Source organism: Dendrobates tinctorius, unplaced genomic scaffold, assembly GCF_039654945.1.
Source record: "Dendrobates tinctorius isolate UK_male_01 unplaced genomic scaffold, ASM3965494v1 ptg000129l, whole genome shotgun sequence".
Lineage (NCBI taxonomy): Eukaryota > Metazoa > Chordata > Amphibia > Anura > Dendrobatidae > Dendrobates > Dendrobates tinctorius.
This window is the reverse complement of record NW_027361797.1, coordinates 35564586-35592138: the sequence shown is the minus strand read 5'-3', so window position 1 is coordinate 35592138 and position 27553 is coordinate 35564586. Positions and strand designations below refer to the sequence as shown.

Genomic DNA, 27553 nt, shown 5'->3' with positions numbered 1-27553 from the left:
ATCATGTGAACAGATTATTATAGCTGTAAGTGCTATCTGTGACATATACAGATGGCATTTGTACGCGAAAATCTGATGTGTGAATGAGCCCTTAGTTTAATAAATACTATTATATTATATATACATAAAATGTAGTGCTGTTAGGAAATCACAGGAATGCATCTATTTTTCTTCTGGATCAAGCTAGCTTTATGGGGTTTCCATACTGTTTTTACATACATAACAGAGTACTCCCCTTGACTAGGTCCAGCGCCGGCTTTCGCTGCTGATCTGGCCTCCCCGTTTTGGATGCAGAAGTTGCATCACATCGACATCTCATATCATGGTTGCTGCCTACCAATTAGCTTAGTGTCCCTGCCTATGTAAGCAGGTTTGGGGTTCACTTTTCCTGAAGCGTAAAACCCCTTTAACACTTCTGTCAGATAATATAATATCTATCTATGACGGCTATTCTTCTGGTATTACCTTTGACACCTACTCCAAGTGATAGGTAATCATCAGAATCCCCAGAATCATCACCAGAAGAACTGCCTCCATTACAGACCTTGAAGAGAAGATATAAGAGAGAAAAAGGAACACATTAACCCCACTCAGACCTTTATCTACAGCTCTACGCACATTGTATCTCTGGGTACAAAAGAGGGATGCAATGTGGCGCGAGACTTCACTTTCAAAATCAATTGTGGACTTCTCAGTTACAACAGTACAATAACATATAAATTATACAATTAAGCATCATTTTAAATATATTTAATTTTTTAAAATTATTTTTTGTTATTTATTACATTTGCTTATTTATCATTTGTTGCCAATCCTATTAAAATGAGTCTCTGGTTTCCATTGTATGTCCTTAAGGGGGGTTTCCCGCTAACAATGTACATTTTAATAGATCTTTGAATAATAATTTCCACAATTGAATATGTTAAAAAAAAATGCCCCTGTGCTGAGATAATATTATAATTGTGCCCCTGCTGTGTGCTGTGTAATGGCTGTGTCTGACCGTGCAGGAACATGGTCTGATCATACCTCATCTCCTGGGCACAAGGGGGGAGCAAAAGAGAGTATACAGGCAGGACAACAGGGGATCACAGTGGAATTTTTTTTTGAGAGGTAAAACATGTTTAAAAGCAATCAGCAAAAGCTTTACCCCACAGAAATAATCAGCTGTGATCCCGTGCTGTCCTGTCTGTATACTCTCTTTTGTCTCCTTCCCTGCCCAGGAGCTGTGGTATGATCAGACCATGTCCCTGCACAGTCAGACACCGCCATTACACAGTACACAGGAGGGGCACATTTATAAGATTATCTCAGCACAGAAACAATTATTCTTAACATATCCAATTGTGAAACTTTTTTTTATCACACGAACAATTGATTAAAACTAACTTTAGTTGTAGGAAACCCCCTTTAGAAAAGTCCCTTTTAGAGATGAGGAAATCCATTTAATCTGAATTGAATTCATGTCGAATATTAAGAATTTTCTCAACCGAGTGAATTAGAATAGGCTTTAGTGGTCAAGATCTCCTGCTTCATACTTTAACCTAACCAGTCATTGACTGAGTACAGACTGCAATGTTCCTACCAGCTATGGTTCTCATAATCCAAACTCCACATCCTTATAGGCCAGACAGTATGCAGAGGTCTACACAGGTGGCACAGTGGCTAAGTGGATAGTAGTGTAGCCTTGCAACATGAGGGTATTGGGTTCAATTACTACCAAGGACATCTCACCAGGTGTCTGACCAGTAGAACCCTGATCCTCCTCTGACCCCATCTAAACTGAGGTCATCTAACCCTAGGTTAGTTTTTAATACTAGAAAATAGGACCTTCTTGATATGGATACACCTTGTCATGGTGGGATGGCTTTTACACTTTTTTGATCAAAAACAGTGTTGACCCAATGTTATTGGGTAATTGGGGAAAATATATGCTATAATAAAGATGATAAATATTTTTACAATCAACAAATCGTCATTATTATTGTGGGTTTAGGACCGTTTTCCTTTCTTTTTTTCCTTTTGATGTGGTTTTCAAAAAGCCAGCCTGTGTGTTTATATTTGCTATCTTTGTACAAACCAATAATATAGTTTACTATATCCGGATAGATAACAGATAGATGAAGGTTTTATAGGCCTTTCATACACTCCTGAAGAAATCTGATGACAATAAACTTGAACTTACAGGTACACAAGAGCCCGACTTCTCACAAAGGTGCACTTGACAGTGCAAAAAGATTTGACCGTATCCCTTGATAAATTGGAAAGCTTGCACGGAGAACTGACCATAGCTGGCAATGCCGTTTGCGGCCACATGTATGGTGTTGTCCTGCTTATTTTTGCAACTGTAATAACAGTAAAAAAATAAATCACATTCCCTTCATGATTTATGAAAAATATCTATGCTGTAACAAATACATGAATTGCTCAACGTTGTACACTCATTAGAAGACCTCACACAGTACTGCCGTTGCAAATATCCCCTATCCCACTGATAGGGGATAACTTTCAAACTTGAGAGTACCCCTTTAAATGTAAATCTGCCCATATACAAAAGATACAATTTTGACAAATTAGATGAATTTAAAGGGTCTTCCCATTTCCAAGATCCTATCCCAATATGCAGTAAATCTAATAATATTAATAATAATAGCAAATGCCTCCAATGAGAAATGTAGTATAGTTCTTACTCGCTATGTCACTTACCTCATGTGCAGGGATTTGCAGTAGCTTAGATATCTTCAAACAGAGGCTGGACAGACATCTGACTGGGATGATTTAGCGAATCCTGCTTTGAGCAGGGGGTTGGACCAGATGGCCCAGGAGGTCCCTTCCAACTCTACGATTCTATGATTCTATGATTCTATCCATGGTTCCAAACACTAACAGCTAACTAACTAAACTATACCTCTCCTTACAAGTACAGGCCATTGCTGTAGCTTAGACATCCATACTTACGACCACTCATATAGTGACAGCTTGTTAGTTGTTCATGGTCGTAATCATGGAAACCCAATCTACTGCAATGCCCTGAACATGGGGTAAGTGACATAGTGAATCAGAAGAACTATAACACATTTCTGATTGGAGGTGTTTTCTTATATTATCATTATTATTACAGCTACTACATATTAGGATAGGGTCTTGGAGATGGGAATACCTCTTCAACTATGGTTTATAAATTTAATGTGAACGACTGTTTGCATTGGCTGACAACAGACTATGCCTTGAATGGCCTGTTTAGCCATTTCGTTGTTTGTTCTGTCAATACAAATGAATTTACTTATGACTAGTGTTGAGCATTCCGATACCGCAAGTATCGGGTATCGGCCGATACTTGCTGTATCGGAATTCCGATACCGACTTCCGATATTTTTTCAATATCGGAATTCGGCATCGGAATCGGAAGTTCAAAGTTGATTGACAGCCTGACATCATCATGATGCGCGGTGTGTGCGCATCATGATGCGCCGTCATTTCGGGCCTTCCAGGGGTCTCTGCCGGCCTGCCGGGGGCTGTGTGGACTGCCCGGGGTCTGTACCGGCCTGCCGGGGGGCTGTGCCGGCCTGCCGGTGGTCTGTGCACCCTGTGGGGGTCTGTACCGGCCTGCCGGGGGGCTGTGCCGGCCTGCCGGTGGTCTGTGCACCCTGTGGGGGTCTGTACCGGCCTGCCGGGGGGCTGTGCCGGCCTGCCGGTGGTCTGTGCACCCTGTGGGGGTCTGTACCGGCCTGCCGGGGGCTGTGCCGGCCTGCCGGGGGGCTGTGCTGATGTCCGGGGGTCTGTGCAAGCATCGTCCGATGGGACTACAAGTCCCATCTGGCGATGCCTGCTACCATGACAGTGATTGACACATTAGCCAATGATGGGACAGTAGTAGTCCCATCATCCGGCTAATGTGTTAAATGTTAAAAAAAAAAAAAAAAAAAATACTACATACATACTACATACATACTACATGCATGCTACATACATACTACATGCTACATACATACTACATACACTCACTGGCCACTTTATTAGGTACACCATGCTAGTAAGGGGTTGGACCCCCTTTTGCCTTCAGAACTGCCTCAATTCTTCGTGGCAGAGATTCAACAAGGTGCTGGAAGCATTCCTCAGAGATTTTGGACCATATTGACATGATGGCATCACACAGTTGGCGCAGATTTGTCGGCTGCACATCCCTGATGCGAATCTCCCGTTCCACCACATCCCAAAGATGCTCTATTGGATTGAGATCTGGTGACTGAGGAGGCCATTTGAGTACAGTAAACTCATTGTCATGTTCAAGAAACCAATCTGAGATGATTCGAGCTTTATGACATGGCGCATTATCCTGCTGAAAGTAGCCATCAGATGTTGGGTACATTGTGGTCATAAAGGGATGGACATGGTCAGCAACAATACTCAGGTAGGCTGTGGCGTTGCAACGATGCTCAATTGGTACCAAGGGGCCCAAAGAGTGCCCAGAAAAAATTCCCAACACCATGACACCACCACCACCAGCCTGAACCGTTGATACAAGGCAGGATGGATCCATGCTTTCATGTTGTTTACGCCAAATTCTGACCCTACCATCCGAATGTCGCAGCAGAAATCGAGACTCATCAGACCAGGCAACGTTTTTCCAATCTTCTACTGTCCAATTTCGATGAGCTTGTGCAAATTGTAGCCTCAGTTTCCTGTTCTTAGCTGAGAGGAGTGGTACCCAGTGTGGTCTTCTGCTGCTGTAGCCCATCTGCCTCAAAGTTCGACGCACTGTGCGTTCAGAGATGCTCTTCTGCCTACCTTGGTTGTAACGGGTGGCAATTTGAGTCACTGTTGCCTTTCTATCAGCTCGAACCAGTCTGCCCATTCTCCTCTGACCTCTGGCATCAACATGGCATTTCCGGCCACAGAACTGCCGCTCACTGGATTTTTTTTCTTTTTCGGACCATTGTCTGTAAACCCTAGAGATGGTTGTGCGTGAAAATCCCAGTAGATCAGCAGTTTCTGAAATACTCAGACCAGCCCTTCTGGCACCAACAATCATGCCACGTTCAAAGGCACTCAAATCACCTTTCTTCCCCATACTGATGCTCGGTTTGAACTGCAGGAGATTGTCTTGACCATGTCTACATGCCTAAATGCACTGAGTTGCCGCCATGTGATTGGCTGATTAGAAATTAAGTCTTAACACACAGTTGGACAGGTGTACCTAATAAAGTGGCCAGTGAGTGTATATACTACATGCATGCTACATACATACTACATGCTACATACATACTACATATATACTACATGCATGCTACATACATACTACATGCTACATACATACTACATGCTACATACATACTACATACATACTACATATATACTACATACATACTACATACATGCTACATACATGCTACATACTGCATGCTACATACATACTACATACATACTACATACATACTACATGCATGCTACATGCATGCTACATACATACTACATACATGCTACATACATACTACATGCTACATACATACTACATATATACTACATACATGCTACATGCTACATACATACTACATATATACTACATGCATGCTACATACATACTACATATATACTACATGCATGCTACATACATACTGCATGCTACATACATACTACATACATACTACATACATACTACATGCTACATACATACCACATATATACTACATACATGCTACATGCTACATACATACTACATACATACTACATACATGCTACATGCTACATACATACTACATATATACTACATGCATGCTACATACATACTACATATATACTACATGCATGCTACATACATACTGCATGCTACATGCATACTACATACATACTACATACATACTACATGCTACATACATACCACATATATACTACATACATGCTACATGCTACATACATACTACATACATACTACATACATGCTACATACATACTACATATATACTACATGCATGCTACATACATACTACATATATACTACATGCATGCTACATACATACTGCATGCTACATGCATGCTACATACATACTACATACATACTACATGCTACATACATACCACATATATACTACATACATACAATACATTCATACAATACATACATAGACATACAGTACATATAACATAGAGTAACATACTTACCAATACTTGTCACATTGTTCCCCGAAGCCATTGTCTTTTCCGGAATAAATATTAACATAACAAACCACAAAAATACTCACCCACGATCCGAAGCAGTCCACGAGTGTGTCCCACGACGATCTTGGGTAGAGAACGGCAGCATCAGATGATGCTGCCGTTCTCTACGGGCTGCAGGAATCCAATGACGGAAGGTAGGTATCCTTCCGCACTGTATTCCTCCGCCTCTTAAAAAAAAAAAAAGTCCCTAGTCTCACTTTATGCCATTGCTGCGTGGGAAATTCCCACACAGCAATGGCATAAAGTGAGACTAGGGACTTTTTTTTTTTTTAAGTGGCGGAGGAATACAGTGCGGAAGGATACCTACCTTCCGTCATTGGATTCCTGCAGCCCGTAGAGAACGGCAGCAACAGCTGATGCTGCCGTTCTCTACCCAAGATCGTCGTGGGACACACTCGTGGACTGCTTCAGATCGTGGGTGAGTATTTTTGTGGTTTGTTATGTTAATATTTATTCCGGAAAAGACAATGGCTTCGGGGAACAATGTGACAAGTATTGGTAAGTATGTTACTCTATGTTATATGTACTGTATGTCTATGTATGTATTGTATGAATGTATTGTATGTATGTAGTATATATGTGGTATGTATGTAGCATGTAGTATGTATGTAGTATGTATGTAGCATGCATGTAGCATGCAGTATGTATGTAGCATGAATGTAGTATATATGTAGTATGTATGTGGTATGTATGTAGCATGTAGTATGTATGTAGCATGCATGTAGTATGTATGTAGTATGTATGTAGCATGCATGTAGTATATATGTAGTATGTATGTAGCATGTAGTATGTAGCATGCATGTAGTATATATGTAGTATGTATGTAGCATGTAGTATGTATGTAGCATGCATGTAGTATATATGTAGTATGTATGTAGCATGTAGTATGTATGTAGCATGCATGTAGTATATATGTAGTATGTATGTAGCATGTAGTATGTATGTAGCATGCATGTAGTATACAGTATATGTAGTATGTATGTAGCATGTAGTATGTATGTAGCATGCATGTAGTATATGTGTAGTATGTATGTAGCATGTAGTATGTATGTAGCATGCATGTAGTATATATGTAGTATGTATGTAGCATGTAGTATGTATGTAGCATGCATGTAGTATATATGTAGTATGTAGCATGTAGTATGTATGTAGCATGCATGTAGTATGTATGTAGCATGCATGTAGTATGTATGTGGTATGTATGTAGCATGCATGTAGTATATATGTGTTATGTATGTAGCATGTAGCATGCATGTAGCATGCATGTAGTATGTATGTAGTATGTATGTGGTATGTATGTAGCATGCATGTAGTATGTATGTAGTATATATGTGGTATGTATGTAGCATGTAGTATGTATGTATCATGCAGTATGTATGTAGCATGCATGTAGTATGTATGTAGTATATATGTAGTATGTATGTTGCATGTAGTATTTATGTAGTATGAATGTAGCATGTATGTAGTATGTAGTATGAATGTAGCATGTATGTAGTATGCATGTTGTATGTATGTAGCATGTATGTAGCATGTAATTTTTTTTTTTTTTTTTACATTCAACACATTAGCCGGATGATGGGACTACTACTGTCCCATCATTGGCTAATGTGTCAACCACTGTCATGGTAGCAGGCATCGCCCGATGGGACTTGTAGTCCCATCGGACGATGCCTGCACAGACCCCCGAAGCCTGCACAGACCACCGGCAGGCCGGCACAGCCCCCCGGCAGGCCGGCACAGCCCCCCGGAGCCTGCACAGACCACCGGCAGGCCGGCACAGCCCCCCGGCAGGCCGGCACAGCCCCCCGGAGCCTGCACAGCCCCCCGGCAGGCCGGCACAGCCCCCCGGAGCCTGCACAGCCCCCCGGCAGGCCGGCACAGACCACCGGAGCCTGCACAGACCCCCTGGCAGGCCGGCACAGCCCCCCGAAAGGCCCGTACAGACCCCAGAGAGGCTGTACAAGGCAAAAACAGGGTTTTTCTTATTCCGATACCGGAAGTCCCATAGACTTGAATGGGACTTCCGGTATCGGAATCGGCGATACCGATACTTTTTTTAAAGATCGGCCGATCCATTCCGATCCGATACTTTGAAGTATCGGACGGTATCGCTCAACTCTACTTATGACTGATCACCCGCATTCTGGCTAGGTGATCAAGAGGGACTTTATTCACATTGCATTAAAATAAAGAAAAAAATGTAAAAAAAAAGAAAAAAAACTGTTGAAGAATAGGGGAAAAAGAAAATGTTAGAAAAGAAAACTTAATTAGTCTAAATCCAGTTAAAATACCAACACAATTTGGCCCAGAGTCATCCTTTGAAATTTAAACTCACTGTTCTTTTCGGTCTTATGGTATTGGTGGCTACTTTTTTTTGCCCCCAAATCCTCAAAATTGTGCATGTGGTTCCTAGATTTTGCATATAATCAGGTCTTTGCTTTTGCCTTTAATTTTTTTTTGTGCTACTTTTTAGCACAACCAGCGGCACATTTTAAAAAAAGACTCAAAAATTATGCAAAAATATCTGTTCTACGCCCGGGTGGCAGACATTTTTATTGGTATATGGTCTCCCATCCTGGTATGTGCTGCACCCCTCATCCCTATCCTGGTATGTATGGTACCCTCACCCCCCCAATCCTGGTACGCACGGTACCCCCTTATCCATATACTGGTATTCATGGTTCCCTCACCCCCCAATCCTGGTATACATGGCACCCCCTCATCCCTATCATGGTGTGCATGGTACCCCCTCATTCATTCCTATCATGGTATGCATGGTGCCCTCACCCCCCAGCCCTGGTATACATGGTCCTCTCACCCCCCAATTCTGGTATGCATGGTCCTCTCACCCTCCAATCCTGGTATGCATGGTCCCCTCATCCCCCTATCCTGGTATGCATGATGCCCTCACCCCCCAATCCTGGTATGCATGGTCCTCTCACTCCCCAATCCTGGTATGCATGGTCCCCTCACCCCCCTTTCCTGGTATGCATGGTCCTCTCACCCCCCAATCCTGGTATGCATGGTCCCCCTCAGTTCCCAATCCTGATATGAATGGTCCCCCTCACCCCTATTAAACTGCACACATTTAAAAAAAAAACATTTATACTCACCTTTCTTCCCTGTATCCAGCGCTGCCCTGTTCCGGGCGTGTTGTGGTGCCGGACTCGGCGCCTGCGCAGTCCTCGCTTTCCACCGCCATGTTCTTGAAGACACACTGCAGTGTGTCTTCAAGAAAATGGTGGTGGTAAGCGCGGACTGCGCAGGCGCTGATTCACGTCTGGAGTGGGCGTTCAGTGCTTACGCATTACCGCGATCTCCTGGTGGTCTCCGTCACTCTGTGGGGGATGCGTCACTCTGGGTCTAGACTGTGCAGGCGCGTCGCGCTTGCGCAGCCTATTGAGGCTTCAGACAGAGTGACGCTTAGCCCGTTATATTATAGATATATATGTACCTAAAATAGAATAAAAAAAGCAAATATAAAGATGAATTTTGACGAAAACAATAAAAAAAGGCGCAAAACACTAAAAACTCACAGCAAAAATTGTATTTTAAATGATGACACTGCACCCCTGTTAGAATTGTCAAATACCCAAACATTAAAGTACCAAGGAAATTTACTGCTTGGACTTTGTTAAGGTCAAAAATATTTTGAGATAACTAGTAAAGCCTTTTGTGTATGAAAAATGAGTCCGTCCTATATATTATTGGACAGTTATCTATATGATTTGGAGAATATAACATACAAAGGAGCAATGTACTAGAATACGAAAAATCACTTACCTGTCTTTGATAATGTAATATTTCAGATTGTCTTTGGGATTATTGGTAGGGGTAGCAAAACAGTTTTTCATCACTAAGTCAAAATGATTCTTATCTCCTTTAGTGATGCTCACACCAACATACAGCATGTCCTTTGTGGAAAGTATATCTCCTTCCTCACGGGGAATGACATAAGCCGGGTCCTTAAAAATGGCCATTGTGACTTCAAATTGACCACTTCCTGTAACAGTGATGGTTACTGTGCTGCAAAATTTAGTAATCAAATTAGTTTCTACAAGTAATAAAAAATTTACAAAGACAAAGTCATTGGAAGGGAATTTTTCATGAGAAAATGACATGATGTTTTAGTTATTTTTTTTTGCATGACTTAATATGTTAATGGGAACCCATGTATCCCAAACTGCGGGCAGCATGAATCAGAGAATGTCAGCACGATTGCAGCCAGGTATATTATGCTTGTTTTCCCTCAGTTTCCACCCCATTATTTTTTTATTGACATCTCTGGCTTCATAGAGCCAGAAAATGGTGGAGAAAGATGGAGAACATATGGGTGGAGTAAATGTTTGGCCCCACCATGGTGCACCGAGCGCCTGTGCTTGGTTTGAACTTTGATTCTGTGCTGACAGATTCCCTTTAAGGTGGGGATGAAAAATGAAAGCTAAAAAAAACAGCTTGGTCCTTAACCCCTTCACACATAAGGACATAACTGCACAACAGTAATATAGTCTACATTTATAGAGCAGGCTCAGGAGCTGAGTCCGCTTCACATGCAGCAAATACTGTTGTGTTTCTCAACCAGCAATTACCAGAGCTGTTGTTTGACTATTTTAACCAATCACAAACAGCAGCATTTAAATTACATGATTTCAGGGTTCTGTTGGTTTACCTTGGCAACCAATGGCCTAATGAAGACCACCAGTAGGTGCCATCAGGGTCCTCCTATGAAGCTCAGATTGTGGCTGAGCTCTATAAGAGACCATTAACTTTCACTATATACTGCAGTATATAGGAAATCAAATCACAACAAATTCTATAGATAACATATAAAATTTCATCACCCTGTTTTCAAACTATAAATAAAGAAATAAAGGGAAAAAAAAACAAAAGTGCCAAAAATGAAAAATGAAAAGTGGCCCAGTCCTGAAGGATTTAAAGGGTTGATTTAAGATGATCAATGTGCGGCACAAAAATCAGATGGTATTAGTAATAGAAGGGCTTATTGCATTAGAGGAGGGAGAGGTCAGTGATTTCAGTGTGGTTTATGGTACTAAGACTATGATGTCACAACAATATCTTTAAGTAGCTTATATCTCCTCCCCACGTAAAATTCAGATACCTACCGTATTTAACTACTAGCGCTAATAATTGTAGAATAATTATATAATTTATCATAATTGATGGTGAATACATTTCAAATACAATACCAAGGAGCATTAGAGCATAGTACTGACACTATACTTTTATAGTGTTCTTAAACCCTTAACCCCCAAGGGTGGTTTGCACGTTCATGACCGGGCAGATTTTTACAATTCTGACCACTGTCCCTTTATGAGGTAATAACTCTGAAACGCTTCCATGGATCCCGGTGATTCTGACATTGTTTTCTCGTGACATATTGTACTTCATGTTAGTGGTAAAACTTCATTCATATAACTTGCGTTTATTTGTGAAAAAAAACTGAAATTTGGCAAAAATTTTGAAAATTTCGCAATTTTCCAACTTTGAATTTTTATGCCCTTAAATCACAGAGATACGGCACATAAAAAACTTAATAAATAACATTTCCCACATGTTTACTTTACATCAGCATAATTTGGGAACCAAATTTTTTTTTGTTAGGAAGTTATAAGGGTTAAAAGTTGACCAGCGATTTCTCATTTTTCCAACACCCTTTTATTTTTACGGATCACATCACATTTGAAGCCACTTTGAGGGGTCTATATGATAGAAAATACCCAAAAGTGACACCATTCTAAAAACTGCACCCCTTAAGGTGCTTAAAACCAGATTCAAGAAGTTTATTAACCCTTCAGGTGCTTCACAGGAATTTTTTGAATATTTAAAAAAAATGAACATTTAACTTTTTTTCACAAAAAAAATACTTCAGGTTCAATTTTGTTATTTTACCAAGGGTAACAGGAGAAATTGGACTGCAAAAGTTATTGTGCAGTTTTTCCTGAGTACGCTGATACAATGTGCGGGGGAACCACTGTTTCGGCGCATGGCAGAGCTCAGAAGGGAAGGTGCACAGTTTGACTTTTTCAATGCAAAATTGGCTGGAATTCAGATCGGACGCCATGTCACGTTTGGTTAGCTCCTGATGTACCTAAACAGTGGAAACCTCCCACAAGTGACCCCATTTTGGAAACTAGACCCCCCAAGGAACTTATCTAGATATGTGGTAAGAACTTTGAACCCACAAGGGCTTCACAGAAGTTTATAACGTACAGCGGTACAATTAAAAAATCATATTTTTTCCACAAAAATGATCTTTTCAACCCCAATTTTTATTTTCCCATGGGTAACAGAACCCTAAAAGTTATTGTGCAATTTGTCCTGAGTATGCTGATACCCCATATGTGGGTGTAAATGACTATTTGGGCGCATGGCAGAGCTCAGAAGGGAAGCAGCGCCATTTGACTTTTTTGGCTGGAATTGAGATCGGACACCATGTCGCGATTGGAAAATGCCTGATGTACCAAAACAGTGGAAACCCCCCACAAATGACACCATTTTGGAAACTAGACCCCCCAAGGAACTTATCTAGATGTGTGGTGAGAACTTTGAACCCCCAAGGGCTTCACAGAAGTTTATAACGTACAGCCGTACAATTAAAAAATCATATTTGTTCCAAAAAATGATCTTTTCACCCTCAATTCTTATTTTTCCAAGGGTAACAGGACCCTAAAAGTTATTGTGCAATTTGTCCAGAGTACGCTGATACCCCACATGTGGGGGTAAACCACTATTTGGGCGCATGGCAGAGCTCGGAAGGGAAGCAGCGCCATTTGACGTTTTTGACTGGAATTGAGATCGGACAACATGTCGCGTTTGGAAAGCCCCTGATGTACCAAAACAGTGAAAACCCCCCACAAATTACACCATTTAGGAAACTAGACCCCCCAAGGAACTTATCTAGATGTGTGGTGAGCACTTTGAACTCCCAGTGCTTCACAGAAGTTTATAACGCCCGGGCGTGAAAATAAAAAATTCGTATTTTTTCCACAAACATGATCTTTTAGTCACCAATTTTTTATTTTCCCAAGGGTACCAGGAGAAATTGGACCCAAAAGTTGTTGTCCAATTTGTCCTGAGTACGCTCATACCCCATATGTGGGAGAAAACTACTGTATGGGCACACGTCGGGGCTCGGAAGGGAAGTAGTGACGTTTTGGATGTAGACTTTGATGGAATGGTCTGCGGGTGTCATGTTGCTTTTGGAGAGCCCCTGATGTACCTAAACAGTGGAAACCCCCCACAAGTGACCCCATTTTGGAAACTAGACCCCCTAAGGAACTTATATAGATGTGTGGTGAGCACTTTGAACCCCCAAGGGCTTCACAGAAGTTTATAATGCCCGGGCATGAAAATAAAAAAATCGTATTTTTTCCACAAACATGATCATTTAGTCCCGAATTTTTTTTCCCAAGGGTAACAAGAGAAATTGGACCCCAAAAGTTGTTGTCCAATTTGTCCTGAGTACGCTGATACCTCATATGTGGGAGAAAACTACTGTATGGGCACACGTCGGGGTTCGGAAGGGAAATAGTGACGTTTTGGAATGCAGACTTTGATGGAATGGTCTGCGGGTGTCATGTGCGTTTGGAGAGCCCCTGATGTACCTAAATTATTGAAACTCCCCACAAGTGACCCCATTTTGGAAACTAGACCCCCCACGGAACTTATCTAGATGTGTGGTGAGCACTTTGAACCCCCAAGTGCTTCACAGAAGTTTATAACGCCCGGGCATGAAAATAAAAAAATCATTTTTTTCCACAAAAATGATATTTTTGCCCCCAATTTTTTATTTTCCTAAGGGTAACAGGAGAAATTGGACCCCAAAGGTTGTTTTGAAATTTGTCCTGAGTAGGCTGATACCCTATATGTGGGGGTAAAACACTGTTTGGGCGCATGGCAGAGCTTGGAAGGGAAGGAGCACCATTTGACTTTTTCAACATAGAATTGGCTGGAATTGAGATCAGACGCCATGTTGCATTTGGAGAGCACCTGATGTGCCCAAACAGTGGAAACCCCCCAATTCTAACTCCAACCCTAACCCCAACACACCCCTAACCCTAATCTCAGCCCTAACTCTAGCCCTAACCCTAGCCCTAGCCCTAACCCTAGCCCTAGCCCTAACCCTAGCCCTAACCCTAATGGGAAAATGGAAATAAATACATTTTCTTTTAATTTTATTATTTTTCCCTATCTAAGGGGGTGATAACGGGGGGTTTGATTTACTATTTATGGTGGTTTTTATGTTTGGCAGCTGTCGCACGCTAAAAGACGCTTTTTATTGTAAAAATAGTTTTTGCCTCACCACATATTGACAGCTATAATTTTTCCATATTTTGACGCACAGAGTCATTTGAGGTCTTATTTTTTGCGGGACAATTTGGCGTTTTTATTAATATCATTTTCGGGCACGTGACATCTTTTGATCGCTTTTTATTCTGATTTTTGGGACGCAGAATGAACAAAAACCAGCGTTTCATGAATTTCTTTTGGGGGGGTGCGTTTACACCGTTCCGCGTGCGGTAAAATTGATAAAGCGCTTTTATTCTTCGCGTCGGTACGGTTACAGCGATACCTCATTTAGGTCGTTTTGTTATGTTTTGGCGCTTTTATGCAATGAAAACAATTTTATATAAAAAATAATTATTTTTGCATCGCTTTATTCTGCAAGCTATAACTTTTTTATTTTTTGCTGATGATGCTGTGTGGCGGCTCGTTTTTTGCAGGACATGATGACGTTTTCAGCGGTACCATGGATATTTACATGCATCTTTTTGATCGTGCGTTATTGCACTTTTTATTCGGCGGTATGATAATAAATCATTATTTTTTGCTTCGTTTTTTATTTTTATTTTTTAAGGGGTTCACTAAAGGGGTTAACTAATGGGACAGTTTTATAGTGCGGGTCGTTACGGACGCGGCAATACCAAATATGTGTACTTTTATTGTTTGTTTTTTTTATTTCTAATAAATGAAATTATTAGGGAATTTTTTTTTTTTTAATTTATTTAGCGATTTTTTTAAAATTATTTTTACACTTTTTTTTTCTACTTTATTACATTGTCCCAGGGGGGACATCACTGTCCTGTGACAGATCGCTGATCTGACACGTCACAGATCACTGTGACAGATTAGCGATCTGTCACAGGCACTGCACAAGGCTTCCTCCTTGCCTGCGCTTTGCAGGCATGAGGAAGCCAGCTCCCTGCATGCCCCCGAAGGTCCCCGTCGCCATCTTGGATTCGGGGACCTGCAAGGATGGAGACCCCCGCAGCAGCGCTGCACATTGCGCTGCTGTGGGGGGCTCAGGGAAGCATGGAGGGAGCCCCCTCCCTGCCAATGCTTCCCTTTAACCCCCGGTACACCGCGATGGTGTTTGATCGTGGTGTGCAAGGGGATAATGTAGCGGGGGCGGTCTGTGACTGCCCGTGACACATTGTGCCGGGTGTCAGCTGTGATAATCAGCTGACACCCGGCCGCGACCAGCGGCGCTCACCACGTGGGCGCCGCTGATCGCTGTGACGTACTATCCCGTCCCTGGGAATTAAGTCCCAGGGCACATGGACGGGATAGTACGTCACATGACAGAAAGGGGTTAAAGTGATTTTCCAACGAACAAAGTACATACTAATTAATAGAGCTTAGAATATGAATAAGTTCCACAATTAGTTGTGTTTAAGGAAAATGTTCCTGTGATGAGATAATCTTATAAATGTGCCCCTGCTGTGTGCTGTGTTATTTGCTGTGTCCGACCAAGTACAGCTGAAGCAGTTCTTGGTCCAGCATGCATACAGAACTCTTGGCCAGGGGATAATAAAGCATTAGTGAATATATCAGTGACACTGCAGGGACTCTCAAATGTTTTCTGAAGAAACACATTTATTTTCCTGCCAGTTTGTTTTATCACAGGAGCGAATGTCTCTGCATTGTTACCAGCCCTGCCAGATCATTATAAATCAAGTCAGTACCATACGTCAAAGCTTCTGCGCATTAATCCTCGACTGATTAAAATGCACTTTGCTCATGAAACAACCTCTTTAAGACATAACAGAAAATAAATGTTCTGCTATTATTTTAAATATGAAAAATTAGGTAAACCTTAGAATGGGTTTCAAAACAGTCCCCAAAGAAACGTCCATATTCAGAGGGTAGATACATGAGAAGTTAACCATGTAGTCTTCTCTGTGAATGACTGCAGAAGGATCTGGCTTCAGGAAAATGTTATTCTTGTAATTGGCGTGTGTCTCATTCACCTGTAAATGAATAATCATTACATCAATGAGACATACCACAATATTACATTAGCTTGTAGTAACAGATACTGAATATTGTAGCGCATTCCTTAAAATAATAAACCTTTTTGTTTTTCAAAATTCAACAAAACCCTTAAAAGTTCCACTTTAAGTCAGTAGTGTCTATCAGGTCTTATATCTGCGGGATCCAGCACAACAATAAGGGTGCAAGTCATCGTAGGTTTACGTCAATTTCTTGGCTTGTGGGTGCAAGAAAATAAATATAGTAACTGAATTTGTTCAATGGAACTATGCAAAACTAAAAAGAGAAAGTACACAAATCCCAAAAGGATAATGTCTTAATGACCCTTTTACATTGATGGATTTCAAGCCAGCAACAAGCATTGATAGACTATAGTCAAGTGGTTCGGCATTCATTTCCCAGCCTTTTTATACTATTTGGTATATATTTGTACGATTGTTCTGTCCCCATATAAAACTTGCTTTCCGCAGCACATCTCTTGCTTACATGAGGCAATGTGCTGCTGATAACTATGGTCTTTATGCCGGTATAAATGCAATCAGCAGATCAATGTTCGTTTTTGTTCATAAGGTGGTTGCAGGCATTTTTATACCAATTTAATGTTTGCCAATTATCAGCTCATGTTAAAGGGACTTGAGCCTTTTTAATAGATTCACATTAAGGAAACAATGTACAGTTTATTGGCATCAGTCATTAGCCACCGAGAAGAAGCTAAAAACATGGCGAAACCCTGGATTGAATCAAATACCAGTGTGCAGCTGTTTTTATATTTTTGTAAAGTGCTTTCAGCAGAATCACATCAGAAACTAATGTAATCCACACATGACTACAGCAATATATTGTTGGCAGGGCAAAATACCTGGAATTATCAATAATAAAGCAGTTTTATTTAAAACATGACTTTCTAAAGAGAGACAAAAAAATGCAGTGTCAAAAACATGAAAAAAAGCATGTAAAAGAATGCACTTAAAAATGCAAGTAACCTGATTTACTTAATAGATGCAAAAAAGGTGCAGAAAATCTACAACATTAAAAACTCATCAAATACCTATCATGAGAACATAGCCTAAGTGCATGAGTATATGAGTAAAATCCACATCAAATACTATATGGGTGAACTTGACATCAGAAATGGGAAAGGGTGAAATTTATACCTAATCATGTTAACACTGATGGCTGATCAATTCTTAGGATAGGTCATCAAAGTCTGACTGGTGGGGATGCGACACCTGGCACCTGCACCAATCAGCTGTTTCCGGTGTTAGCAGCTGCCGGGCCTGCTTAGTTGCTGAACTGCACAACACAAATCCTTCAATAGAATAGCAGCTACAGCTAGGTACTGCACATCAGCCCCCTATTGATTTGAATAGGGGGCAGATATATAATATCCATCCGCAGCCTCTATATACAGAGATGTGCAGTTCCATAACTGAGCAGTTCTGACCAACACTGGGCATAGCGGATCAGCAGGGAAGCCGGGTGTCACACCCTCACCGATCAGACATTGATGACCTATCCTAAGGATAGCCCATCAATAATAACATCCCAGAAAACCCCTCTTAAAGGAAAATATATATCTTTGTACCATGTTAGTTGATGTTTATGTTGATATGTTGATATCTCTTCTCCCTTACACCTCAAAACTACTGGAACAGCATGTATATCTTGAACTGTCCTCTCACCTCTCCTTCTGTTCCCTCTTTGACCGGTTACAATCTGGCTTTCGACCGCATCACTCAACTGAAACTGCCCTAACTAAAGTCACTAACGACCTACTAACCGCCAAGAGCAAGCGGCACTACTCTGTCCTCCTCCTGGACCTGTCCTCTGCCTTCGACACCGTAGACCATTCCCTCCTGCTACAGACTCTCTCATCTCTTGGCATCACAGACTTGGCCCTATCCTGGATCTCATCATACCTAACAGACCGAACATTTAGTGTCTCCCTCTCACACACCACCTCCTCACTTCGCCCCCTGTTTGTTGGTGTTCCTCAAGGCTCTGTCCTAGGACCCCTACTATTCTCCATCTACACCTTTGGCCTGGGACAGCTAATAGAATCCTATGGTTTGCAGTATCACCTCTATGCCGATGATACGCAGATCTACCTATCTGGACCCAACCTCGCCTCCTTACTGACTGAAATCCCACAATGTCTGTCTGCTATCTCAGCCTTTTTCTCTGCTCGTTTTCTCAAACTGAACATGGAGAAAACAGAATTCATCATCTTTCCCTCATCTCACTCTACCCTTCCACCAGACCTATCCATCAATGTCAATGGCTGCTTTCTTTCCCCAGTCCCGCACGCTCGGTGCCTTGGGGTGATCCTCGACTCTGCGCTCTCTTTCAAACCACATATCCAAGCCCTCGCCTCCTCCTGCCACCTCAAACTCAAAAATATTTCCCTGATCCGCTCATTCCTCAACCACGAAACCACAAAAACACTAGTGCCTGCTCTTATCATCTCCCGCCTCCTCTACTGCAACCTCCTACTCTCTGGCCTCCCCTCTAGCACTCTGGCTCTGCTCCAGTCCATCCTACACTCTGCTGTCCGACTAATCCACCTGTCTCCCCGCTATTCCCCAGCCTCCCCCCTATGCCAGGCCCTTCACTGGCTTCCTATTGCCCAGAGGCTCCAATTCAAAACCCTAACCATGACATACAAAGCCATCCACAACCTGTCCCCTCCGTACATCTGTGACATGGTCTCTAGATACCTACCCGCACGCAACTTTCAATCATCTCAAGATCTCCTTCTCTACTCCCCCCTTATCTCTTCTTCCCACAACCGCATACAAGACTTCTCCCGTGCTTCCCCCATACTCTGGAACGTTTTGTCGCAACACATCAGACTCTCACCATCAACGTAAACCTTCAAGAAGAACCTGAAGACCCACCTGTTCCGACAAGCCTACAGCCTGCAATGATCCTCAGTCTACTGAACCACCGCACGACCTGCTCTAGCCTCTCCTACTGTATCCTCACCCATCCCTGTAGACTGTGAGCCATCGAGGGCAGGGTCCCCTCTCCTTATGTACTTGTGTGTCCCTTGTCTTACACATGTTTATTATACTTGTCTATATTTCCCCTTTTCAGATGTAAAGCGCCATAGAATAAATGGCACTCTATAAATGCATAATAATAATAATAATAATAATGTTAGCCAGTAACTAGAAAGAATAATGAAAACTGAGAATCCCTAATGATTGATACCTTATAATGGCTAACTAAAAGGGTGAAAACAAATAGCAAGTTTTCGAGACTACTTAGGTCTCTTCATCAGGAATAGATTGACGCAGTATCTAAGGAGTCACATATTTATGCACAACAGGACACAGGGATCCTGCAATAAATGACACCATGCCTGATGAAGAGACCTAACGAGGCTGAAAAGTTCGCTTTGTAACATCAGTTATTATATTTTTGTTATCCATTAAAAGGTATCGTAATTACAAGATTATTACTTAGTTTTTTTGTAGAAGAGTAATCAATTTGATATTAGTATTTTGCATCTTGTGCATGATTTACTGTTTGGTATATCAGAAATTCATACATCCTCCTAAGAAGTATCCATGTAATATTACGATACTTACAATGACATATGTACCGCACTTTCCGACTTTAGTTGGGCTTTGTATGGATACAGTGTTATCATCCTTAAAACCCACACACAAAGGGTCAATGAGATGGATTTGGTCCACGTCCACTTTGAGTTTTTTTAAATCGGATATCAGAAAAGTGATGGTCATGTCCTCAGACCCACAGATGAGAGTCGGGCAAATGTCATTAGAAAGCAGTGAGATTTCACTACCTATATTGTAAAGGGAAAGAAAAGAAGAAATTTACATTATATTTTGAATTGTAATCAAATTAGGCAGTAATTTTGCATTTTGTATCTAGACCATTGCTTTTTAGGAACTTTGTGTTCTCTTCTACGCGAGCTTTGGCTTATGTTTTATGTCACCTTCTTTTGACTGAAGCAATCTCTGGTTTATCAACAACTTACAGTATTTCCTACTTGTTTTGAGATATGACTCATTTTAGGACAAAAAAGAATGATACACTGACTGATATTTCTCATATTTTTGCTTTAATTTCCTAATGGTGAGGCTCAGGAGCTACCATGTTTTGGCTGATGGGGTCAAATTCTTTTTAAACTTGCCTTACTTACCTTACCTAACTTACTTATCTGTTCTCTTGCCTTAGAGAACAGATTGGTGAATGCACTGTGTCTGGCAGTGAAGCAAATTTTCACTTTTGTTCACTTTGGTTTTCATAATCAAAATCATCAAAATTAATTAAAAAAAAAAAAAAGTAGGGCTTCAATGTCCATCTGCTAAAGAATGTTTTTTGTATTAACATTTATATATGAAGGCAACAGTGATTCCAGTAGTGATAGGAGCACTTGGAGCAGTGACCCCTAAGTTGGGAAGATGGCTACAACAGATCTCAGGAGCAACATCTGAGCTTTCTGTCCAGAAAAGCACAATGCTGGGAACTAGTGATGAGCGAGAATACTCGTTTGTACTTCGAGTATTTTGGCGTGCTCTGAGATTTAGTTTTCGTCGTCTCAGCTACATGATTTGCGACTGCTAGAGAGCTTGAATGAGAATGAGAAAGGACAACAAAGAACACCCCCAGTGGGGGTGAGAAGGAAGTTTATAAAGACAAATTTAAGCTAAATTCACACAACCATGTGACTGTTACCGTCCAAGAGAAATGGACATATTTTTTCTGAGGTTTCATCCTAGTTGTTTCCATTTTTTTCTAATTTTTTCATTTTTTTCACTGTCCAACCTTTTTTCATCCATTGACTTTTAGGCCACGTGTATATGTTGAATTGTTGGTGAATTTTTTACCTCAATATTTGTAAACCAAAATCAAGAGTGGGTAAATTGCAGAAGTGGTGACGTGTTTCTATTATAATTTTTCTCTGACTGTTCCATTCCTGATTTTGGTTTACAAATACTTATGTAGAAAACTCACAAAATACTCTATGTGTGCACGTTACGAAGTAGAAACATAGCCCAAGGCTACATGCACATGTTCAGTATTTGGTCAGTTTTTAACCTCAATATTTGTATCCCAAAACCAGGAGAGGAACAATCAGAGGAAAAGTATAATAGAGACACGTCACCACTTCTGTATTTATCACCCACTCCTGGTTTTGGCTTACAAATACTGAGGTAAAATACTGACCAAATACTCAATGCGTGCACGTGGCCTGACTAATATGGAAAACTGAAGTACAAAGTCTGTCTTCCATGTCTCATGGGTTACATAGACTTTAATGACCGAGTCCAATCTGCAAAACTGACAAGAACAGGACACACTCTGAGTCTCAAGGACCTTTTTTAAAACTGATATGTTTATGGATCAGTAAAATTTTATGGGTCAGTGTGCTGTCCGAAGCAAAAATGGAAAGCACTAGGAGGACATATCACAACAATGTGTGAATGTAGTCAAAGCATGCATAAATAAACTTAACCAAACTGAGTAAGACATTTTTATATAAAGCATTGATACTAAACTTCTTCTATGTCATTAAATAGTTATTATTAGAGTTGAGCGATACCGTCCGATACTTCAAAGTATCGTATCGGATGGTATCGGCCGATCTTTAAAAAAAGTATCGGTATCGCTGATTCCGATACCGGAAGTCCCATTCAAGTCTATGGGACTTTCGGTATCGGAATAAGAAAAACCCTTTCCTGCCCTTGTACAGCCTCTCTGGGGTCTGTACGGGCCTTTCGGGGGGCTGTGCCGGCCTGCCAGGGGGTCTGTGCAGGCTCCGGTGGTCTGTGCCGGCCTGCCGGGGGGCTGTGCCGGCCTGCCGGTGGTCTGTGCAGGCTCCGGTGGGCTGTGCCGGCCTGCCGGGGGGCTGTGCCGGCCTGCCGGGGGGCTGTGCAGGCTCCGGGGGGCTGTGCCGGCCTGCCGGGGGGCTGTGCCGGCCTGCCGGGGGGCTGTGCAGGCTCCGGGGGGCTGTGCCGGCCTGCCGGTGGTCTGTGCAGGCTTCGGGGGTCTGTGCAGGCATCGTCCGATGGGACTACAAGTCCCATCGGGCGATGCCTGCTACCATGACAGTGATTGACACATTAGCCAATGATGGGACAGTAGTAGACCCATCATCCGGCTAATGTGTTAAATGTAAAAAAAAAATTACATGCTACATACATACAACATGCATACTACATACATGCTACATTCATACTACATACTACATACATGCTACATTCATACTACATAAATACTACATGCAACATACATACTACATATATACTACATACATACTACATATATACTACATGCATGCTACATACATACTGCATGCTACATACATACTACATGCTACATACATACCACATATATACTACATACATACTACATACATACTACATGGCTACATGCATGCTACATGCATGCTACATGCTACATACATAACACATATATACTACATGCATGCTACATACATACTACATGCTACATACATACCATATACATACTACATGCATGCTACATACATACTACATGCATGCTACATACATACTACATGCTACATACTACATATATACTACATGCATGCTACATACATACTACATGATACATACTACATATATACTACATGCATGCTACATACATACTGCATGCTACATACATACTACATGCTACATACATACCACATATATACTACATACATACTACATACATACTACATGCATGCTACATGCATGCTACATGCTACATACATAACACATATATACTACATGCATGCTACATACATTCTACATGCTACATACATACAACATACATACTACATGCATGCTACATACATACTACATGCATGCTACATACATACTACATGCTACATACTACATATATACTACATGCATGCTACATACATACTACATGATACATACTACATATATACTACATGCATGCTACATACATACTACATGCTACATACATACTACATATATACTACATGCATGCTACATACATACTACATACATACTACATACATACTACATGCTACATACATACTACATACATACTACATGCATGCTACATACATACTGCATGCTACATACATACTACATACATACTACATGCTACATACATACCACATATATACTACATACATACTACATACAATACATTCATACAATACATACATAGACATACAGTACATATAACATAGAGTAACATACTTACCAATACTTGTCACATTGTTCCCCGAAGCCATTGTCTTTTCCGGAATAAATATTAACATAACAAACCACAAAAATACTCACCCACGATCCGAAGCAGTCCACGAGTGTGTCCCACGACGATCTTGGGTAGAGAACTGCAGCATCAGCTGATGCTGCCGTTCTCTACGGGCTGCAGGAATCCAATGACGGAAGGTAGGTATCCTTCCGCACTGTATTCCTCCGCCACTTAAAAAAAAAAAAAGTCCCTAGTCTCACTTTATGCCATTGCTGTGTGGGAATTTCCCACGCAGCAATGGCATAAAGTGAGACTAGGGACTTTTTTTTTTTTAAGTGGCGGAGGAATACAGTGCGGAAGGATACCTACCTTCCGTCATTGGATTCCTGCAGCCCGTAGAGAACGGCAGCATCAGCTGATGCTGCAGTTCTCTACCCAAGATCGTCGTGGGACACACTCGTGGACTGCTTCGGATCGTGGGTGAGTATTTTTGTGGTTTGTTATGTTAATATTTATTCTGGAAAAGACAATGGCTTCGGGGAACAATGTGACAAGTATTGGTAAGTATGTTACTCTATGTTATATGTACTGTATGTCTATGTATGTATTGTATGAATGTATTGTATGTATGTAGTATATATGTGGTATGTATGTAGCATGCATGTAGCATGCAGTATGTATGTAGCATGCATGTAGTATATATGTAGCATGCATGTAGTATATATGTAGTATGTAGCATGCATGTAGTATATATGTAGTATGTATGTAGCATGTATGTAGTATGTATGTGGTATGTATGTAGCATGTAGTATGTATGTAGCATGCATGTAGTATATATGTAGTATGTATGTAGCATGTAGTATGTATGTAGTATGTATGTAGTATGTATGTGGTATGTATGTAGCATGTAGTATGTATGTAGCATGCATGTAGTATGTATGTAGCATGCATGTAGTATGTATGTAGTATGTATGTAGCATGCATGTAGTATGTATGTAGTATGTATGTAGTATGTATGTAGTATGTAGCATGTATGTAGTATGTATGTGGTATGTATGTAGCATGTAGTATGTATGTAGCATGCATGTAGTATATATGTAGTATGTATGTAGTATGTATGTGGTATGTATGTAGCATGTAGTATGTATGTAGCATGTATGTAGCATGCATGTAGTATGTATGTAGCATGCATGTAGTATGTATGTAGTATTTTTTTTTTTTTTTTTTTTTTTTAACATTTAACACATTAGCCGGATGATGGGACTACTACTGTCCCATCATTGGCTAATGTGTCAATCACTGTCATGGTAGCAGGCATCGCCCGATGGGACTTGTAGTCCCATCGGACGATGCTTGCACAGACCCCCGGACATCAGCACAGCCCCCCGGCAGGCCGGCACAGCCCCCCGGCAGGCCGGTACAGACCCCCACAGGGTGCACAGCCCCCCGGCAGGCCGGCACAGCCCCCCGGCAGGCCGGTACAGACCCCCACAGGGTGCACAGACCACCGGCAGGCCGGCACAGCCCCCCGGCAGGCCGGTACAGACCCCCACAGGGTGCACAGACCACCGGCAGGCCGGCACAGCCCCCCGGCAGGCCGGTACAGACCCCGGGCAGTCCACACAGCCCCCCGGCAGGCCGGCACAGCCCCCCGGCAGGCCGGCAGAGACCCCCGGAAGGCCCGAAATGACGGCGCATCATGATGCGCACACACCGCGCATCATGATGACGTCAGTCTGTCAATCAACTTTGAACTTCCGATTCCGATGCCGAATTCCGATATTGAAAAAATATCGGAAGTCGGTATCGGAATTCCGATACAGCAAGTATCGGCCGATACCCGATACTTGCGGTATCGGAATGCTCAACACTAGTTATTATATATCCCACTAGCACTTGGGTCTTTTTTTTATTTAGCAAAAAGAGTTACAAATCACTGCAGATTTGAAGATTCAAGGGTAATTTATCGAAGAGAATTTGCTTCCCTTTCTGAAATCAATTCCTATTTTTCAACTTATCAGATTGTTCGGCCACGTTCTCAGGTTGAGTATTTGGTGAGTTAAGTTTTTTAATACAGTATTTGTACGTCCAAACATGGAGTGGGCAAAAATTGCAGAAGTGGTGACATGGTTCTGTTATACTTTCCTTTGATTGTCCCACTCCAGGTTTTGACTTACAAATACTGAGGTTAAATACTGTCCAAATACTGAACATGTGACCGTGGCCTTGGGCTATGTGCCCATGATGAGTTTTTGGTGAATTTTTGAAGCTGTGTATTTTTTCTTTGTCAGAATTACAGCATTTTAGGCCACACCTTGTGTTGTATCAACGATTATACAGATTTGTGCTTATCAAATATGAAAGTCAGTCCCAGGTTTGCCACATGCGAACATGGCCACATAGTTCATATGTATACAAATGCATTAATATAAAGTTATTTTATTTTAAAATTATATATATATGTATAATTTAAAAAAATTAATAAATTTTGGAACAAATCAAGCCAGACGTGTAACTCGAAGCAAGGATCGGCAAGCTATGACTTGGATACTTTGCACACATCATATGAAGAAATCATTCACTGGAGAAGGACATCATGGTCAGAAGAATGGTAGGAACAAGACGAAGGGGAAGACCAGGATCCGATGGCTTGATACTATCAATATAATGGCAAAGAAGACCCTTATGGACCTATCTCGTCTTGCATAAGATCGATCTTCCCACAGATCGTTCATCCATCAAGTAGCCATGGATTAAATAATAATAAAAATATATCTAATTAGCACTAAAACTGTAGTCTCAAACTAGTGATGAGGGAGTATACTTGTTGCGCGGGTTTTCCCTAGCATGCTCCGGTTGTCCTATTTTGGCGTGCTCAGAGATTTAGTTTTCGTTGTCTCATCTGCATGATTTGCGACTGCTAGACAGCTTTGATACATGTGTGGAATGCCTGATTGTTAGGGAATTCCCACATGTATTCAGCCTGTCTAGTAGTCGCAAATCATGCAGATTAGACGACGAAAACTAAATCTCCGAGCACGCCAAAATACTCGGAGGACACCCGAGCATGTTCGGAAAAACCCCGAGCAACGAGTATACTCGCTCATCACTATCTCAAACTTCTTAGAAATTATAAGTCTAGTTTTTTAGTTATTAATCTGATGCTTAGCACAAAAATTAATTAAAAAAACTAATAAATGTGTTTACTGTACTTTTTTTTCATAAAAAAACTAAAAAAAAGATCTTTTCCTTTAGAAAAATAAATAGTAAAACTACTTACTTCTTTCTCAAATAATTAATAAATACAAACGTGCTGTACTTCATGGTAGAATCATTGTTTACTGCATTATTTAGCTAGTTTTCTTGATAATTTTAGATAAAATACTATTTTACTTACTTTTCTCAGTTGTGGGTGAAGCAACATGGGAATGGAATCCAGAAAGCAATATAATGCCTATTTGGAAAATTCTTTGCATTGCTTGGCTAGGCATTATTGAGCTCTTAAGTCTACACACAAAGTGAAGAGATAACAGCAAATAAAGTGTGCAAAAATACAATATATACAAATATGATCAAGAAAGAAAATGTACAGTACAAACCTGTGATGAAGTTTTTGGGCAAGGTAAAATTGAAGTCTAACCTTCAAGAGGTCAACTTATTCAATGTGGCTGTGAATACTGCCTTAGTGGTTTATATATAAAACTGGTTATTTCCTTATTACCCTGTAAAGCTGCGTACTGCGGGTGTTGAGCATCAATAAATTCATTAAGGCCAAAATATATACCTAACATGAAGATATATATTCGGAGATGGGACAAAACATTACACACTAAAAATTGCA

The 27553-nt window shown here is 41.1% G+C and overlaps 1 protein-coding gene across 1 annotated transcript in view; it reads right to left on the bottom strand.

Annotated features, from left to right (window-relative positions):
• The window catches only part of LOC141047856 (uncharacterized), a 359889-nt gene that overhangs the window by 16476 nt on the left and 315860 nt on the right, over positions 1–27553 (bottom strand). The window contains exons 66-72 of the mRNA XM_073543184.1: positions 27312–27366; positions 27110–27219; positions 20100–20317; positions 16330–16484; positions 9997–10239; positions 2183–2342; positions 466–544 (exon numbers count right to left, since the gene is read on the bottom strand). Coding sequence (XP_073399285.1) covers positions 466–544; positions 2183–2342; positions 9997–10239; positions 16330–16484; positions 20100–20317; positions 27110–27219; positions 27312–27366 — 1020 coding nt within the window. The remainder of the gene's footprint in view (positions 1–465; positions 545–2182; positions 2343–9996; positions 10240–16329; positions 16485–20099; positions 20318–27109; positions 27220–27311; positions 27367–27553) is intronic.